At 36.9% G+C, this 4,844-nt stretch overlaps 1 protein-coding gene across 1 annotated transcript in view; it reads left to right on the top strand.

Annotated features, from left to right (window-relative positions):
- Nucleotides 1–4,269, top strand: part of LOC107599341 (nuclear factor 7, ovary-like) — a 7,223-nt gene extending 2,954 nt beyond the window's left edge. The window contains exons 2-6 of the mRNA XM_016290904.1: nucleotides 1,714–1,809; nucleotides 1,903–2,133; nucleotides 2,210–2,232; nucleotides 2,779–2,897; nucleotides 3,440–4,269. Of these exons, the coding sequence (XP_016146390.1) occupies nucleotides 1,714–1,809; nucleotides 1,903–2,133; nucleotides 2,210–2,232; nucleotides 2,779–2,897; nucleotides 3,440–3,969 (999 nt within the window). The 3' untranslated portion in view covers nucleotides 3,970–4,269. The remainder of the gene's footprint in view (nucleotides 1–1,713; nucleotides 1,810–1,902; nucleotides 2,134–2,209; nucleotides 2,233–2,778; nucleotides 2,898–3,439) is intronic.
- Nucleotides 4,270–4,844: the final 575 nt, after the last annotated feature.

Raw genomic sequence — 4,844 nt, 5'->3', positions numbered from 1 at the left:
TGTAATACCTATGTCATACCTTTGTCATTATACAAATGTATGTCCTCATTTGTCACAAAAACGCGCGCACACACACACACACACACACACACACACACACACACACACACAGTACATAAAAGAGTCACCCCTCTTTAAAATCATATTTTGTTGCTTTGCAGCCTGAAATGAAGACGGACATAGTTTTTGTTTTATCCAGCTGTATTTACTCAGTGCAACTTCCAAGTGAAAGATATAATACCAACATGTCAGAAAAAAAAGTAAAAAAACAGAATCCATGAGTTGGAAAAAGGATCACCCCCTTATGTCAGTAATTTGTTGAACTACCTTTTGCTTTAATTACAACCTTTAGTCTGTTGGGATTTGTCTCCAGTAGTTCTGCAGAATTGCTCAAGTTCAGATCAATTTGATGGTGACTGTTTGTGGACTGCAGTCTTCAAGTCATTGCACAGATTTTCAGTGGGGTTTAAGTCTGGGCTCTGATTAGGCCATGCAAGGACATTCACCCTTTTCTCCTTCAACCACTGTGTGCTCAGTTTTGCTGTGTGCTTTGGGTCATTATCTTGTTGGAAGGTAAACCTTCTTCCCATTGACAACTTTCTGGCAGAGGGCAGCAGGTTTTCCTCAAGAATTTGACAGTATTTTGCCCCATCCATTTTTCCTTCTCTCATTGACAAATGCTCCAGTCCCTGCTGCAGAGAAACACCCCATAACAGGATATTAGCACCTCCATGATTTACTGGAGGAATGCTGTTATTTGGATGGTGCGCTGTATTGGATTTCCACCAAACATATTGTTTGATGTTAAGGCCAAATAATTAAATTTTAGTCTCATCTGCCTCAGAATCTTCAAGATGTGTTTTAGCAAAGCTTGGTCGTTACTGCATGTGGTCTTTCTTGAGGAGTGGCTTTTTTCTTGCATCCCTCCCATACAAGCCACATTAATGGAGAATTTGTGATATTGTTGTCACATGCACACAATGACCACACTTTGTCATTAATTCCTGCAACTGATTCAGGGAGAGTCTGCGTTGTACCAAATCCCTTCCACTTCTTAATAATAGACTTCACTGTGCTCCTAGGCATTGATAAAGCCTTTACATTTTTTGTATCCATCTCCTCACTTGTGCCTGTCCACAACTTTCTCCCGGCAATCTTTTGATAGTGCCTTGCCACCCATAGTTGATCGTTCGCTTCAGTTGCGCTACCAAGGACTGAAATGCTCCAGGAAAGCTCTTTTCATGCTGAGCTGATCAAAACGACCACAGCTGATCACAGTTGAAAGTCAAATGGCTTCGTGTGCCATTGAGAAGGTGATTAGCTACACCTGATTGAGTTTACAAGTCTTTTTTAGTAGGGGGGTGATCCTTTGTCCAACTCAGTGATTCAGTTTTTTAAATGAAAAAAAAAAAATTTCTGACATAAAACAAAAACTGTGTCCGTCTTCATTTCAGGCTGCCTTTTCAGTCAAAGTTTATTTTATTTCAAGTGATGAAAGTTTTTTTTATGTTTTTATTTTTAGTATTAGTTAACTATAATAACCCTGGTTTCTCTTTTATTATTAATTTAATTTAATATTAAATATGTGATAGACATTTCTGATGCTAATGCCAATTGATACCCAAAGCAAAATCTCCTTCCTGAAGTACTGTTTTACACACATTAAGGAATATATCCTTGGTTTTACTTTTAAAAACAATATTTCATTTGCAGGATAAAATGTATGCTGCCATGAAGGTACTGCAATGCAAGCTGGAGGTATTCATTAAAGCAAGAAAATCTTCAGCTATTACGTTGGAGCACATTAAGGTTAATATTATATTTAATCAGATATGTTGCTTTTGTGAAAAGGTCAGTGAGTAGATTTCAATTTCAATTATCAATGTCAATTTTTTATCTTAGAATCAGGCCAATCGGGATGAGAGGCAAATGAAGGATGAGTTTCTCAAGCTCCATCTGTTTCTTTATGAGGAGGAAGAGCACAGGTTATCAGCACTGAAGGAGGAGGAAGAGCACAGGGTCGCTGCTGTGAAAAACAGAGATGATGACGACGCACTGAGGATTTCGTCTCTTACAGACATGATCAGGACAATGGAGCAAACCATAAACGCTGAAGATTTAACATTGCTGCAGGTGAGAATATTGACATCTGTTGGAATAAAGTTCTCATTCATTCATCGAGTCATTCATTCATGTTAATCTTTTACAGAACTTCAAATCTATCATAGACAGGTAAGTATGAATTTTTTCATTACTTTTTGTTTTTCTTTGCTGTTGCTTCTAATCTTTGGTTCTTAACTGGTGGGTCGCAACCTAAAAATGGTTCGCAGTGTCAGTGTCACACATTAAATCCATTTGGGATAAATCCATTAGTATTATTTTTTTGTCCTATATACAGTACAAAAATATATTCTCTGTGTCATTTTTATGTCAGCTACTAGTATAATCAGTGTATTAAAATTAATTCCTGAACTAAAAAATTAACTTCACAATTTATTACCTATAAGACTGAATCAACATCAGCTCACATTGTACGGGATAATACATTCAATTAAGGCTATATAGAATTGAATATTAATAAATACATCAAATGTTACAAAAACACAGGAAGATAAGTATGGCTTGTCATGAATAAAACCTGAGATTCTTTAATGATTATATTATATTTTTAAGATTTTTTTTTTTTTTACTTTTATATGATAAAGAATTTTCTTTTATGTTGACATGGCAAAATGGTCAAATCAAATAATAAAATAAAATAAAATAAAATGTTTGCAGAATGTGCAGTACATCGCAGGATCCAGAAGGCATGTCTGGATCTTTGTTGGATGAATCTAAGCATCTTGGGAATCTAAAGTACAAGGTCTGGGAGAAGATGAAGGCAGTTGCACCTTACAGTAAGTATCTCTAAATTTTAACCTTAATATCTCAGAGCGTTAATGTAGGGTTAATTTATATTGCTGCATAGTTATACGTATTTAACGCTGATAGTACCGCTTACTGTAAACTGGGATTTTGTCATAATAGCAGCTATAATTAAATAAAACTGCAAGAAAATTGATGAGTGAGAGAAAAAAAAGAATGGTTTGAATCATGGTCAAACGATATTTAAATAACAAACTTAGAAAATTGTATTTAATTCCAAACTAGTTACTTGTAAATGACAAAAAAGTATAGAGCATTTAATTACTCAAGTATTAGTAAATTAATCTGTACCCTTCTAAAAGGTATTAATATGTACCATTTAGGTACTAATATGTACTATTTAGGTACTAATATGTACACTTTAGGTACTAATATGCACCCTTTAGGAGTAAATAAGGTACAAAGGTGTACCTTTTAAAAGGATACCACCACAGTGACAGCTTTTGTAGCTTTTTTTGTAGCTTTTTGACAGCTATTTTAGAGTATGTTTTCATTGTCTGTCTTCATTTGTCAGGTCCAGTAATTCTGGACCCAAACACAGCCCATCCTTGCTTGACGCTGTCAGATAACCTGACCAGTCTCCGGTATAGCACCCCAAACCAAGGTCTCCCCAGTAACCCAGAGCGTTTCCACATCAGTGCAGAGGTGCTGGGCTGCACTGCCTTTAGCTCCGCAAGCCACAGATGGGAGATCAAGGTTGGTGACAATGAGGACTGGATCCTGGGCTTGGCCAGTGACAGTGTGAAGCGAGATCAGGAAGTTCCTGCCAGACCAGAGAATGGCTTCTGGACCATCTGCCTACGGGATGGGCAATACAGGGCTATGTCATCACCCCCAACTGCTCTAAAAGTGGAGGAGAAACTGCAAAGGGTCTCGGTTCAGCTGAACTGGGACAGAGGGGAGGTGATTTTTTCAAACCCATTGCGTCAAGAAATGATATACACTTTTAAACATGTCTTTACAGAAAAGCTGTTGCCGTACTTTTACACACAAAGTAAGCATCCTTTGCAGATCCTCTCCAAGCCTGTGTTGGTGTCTACGTGAAAGTATCATCTAATATCTAATACAGAGAACCTCTTAATAGTACACAACACATGTATTAAATAAATGCACACCTATCAAAAGATTTAAACAGGTTCAACTAAATCAGTATTGTGTAAAGTAGCCCGAGGCAGTTCTCTTAATGTGCCTGTGCAAGCTTATCCTCACGGCTAATAAAAATATTCAAACAACTGCATTTTCTAAATCTGTTTCAGTGGTGTTTGTCATTACAGTACATGCATGCAGCATGAAATGCCACAACAACTTCATTAATTTTTTTCTAGTGAACAAACCAACTTGTCACATCCCAGCTAGAAATTTTACGTTCCCAGAATGTTCTCAGAACAACCCTGCTGGTGTCAAGGATTTCGCCTAGTAACGTTCCTAGTTCTTTTAAGGGTTGGGGGACGTAATTTGGTGGATCTTCACGGAACATTTAGAATGAGAATGTTTAGGATACCATATTTTATTTTGAAATTTGATGTTCCTACAACATTCTCAGAACGTCCCCGCTGGTTTCAAGGACATCGCCTGCCTGGTAATGTTCCCAGAACTTTCTGAGATGGTCACAATGTGTTCTTCACACCTCTAGAAGGTGTGTACACATATTTTACAAAGACAGAACAGGAGAGTACAGCTTGGAACAGATAGTTTTGTAAAGACACTACGTTCTGTTTTTACGTTTACTCTTTTTAAACCTGTGAAGACTAATCATTTTCTCCAGTATGTGCTCCTAAGAGTATACAATCAAGAACACTTTCATATTTTTTCAGATTCAGTTTGTATTTTTAGTTGCTACTCTAATAATGCCCAATTAATGCCTCTTAGAGTTTTGCTATAGCTAAAAAAAAAACACCAAAAGACTTTTCACCAAAAAG

Source organism: Sinocyclocheilus grahami, unplaced genomic scaffold (assembly GCF_001515645.1).
Source record: "Sinocyclocheilus grahami isolate Dianchi unplaced genomic scaffold, SAMN03320097.WGS_v1.1 scaffold264.1, whole genome shotgun sequence".
In the NCBI taxonomy this organism is placed as follows: domain Eukaryota; kingdom Metazoa; phylum Chordata; class Actinopteri; order Cypriniformes; family Cyprinidae; genus Sinocyclocheilus; species Sinocyclocheilus grahami.
This window is presented reverse-complemented; position numbering and strand designations above follow the sequence as displayed.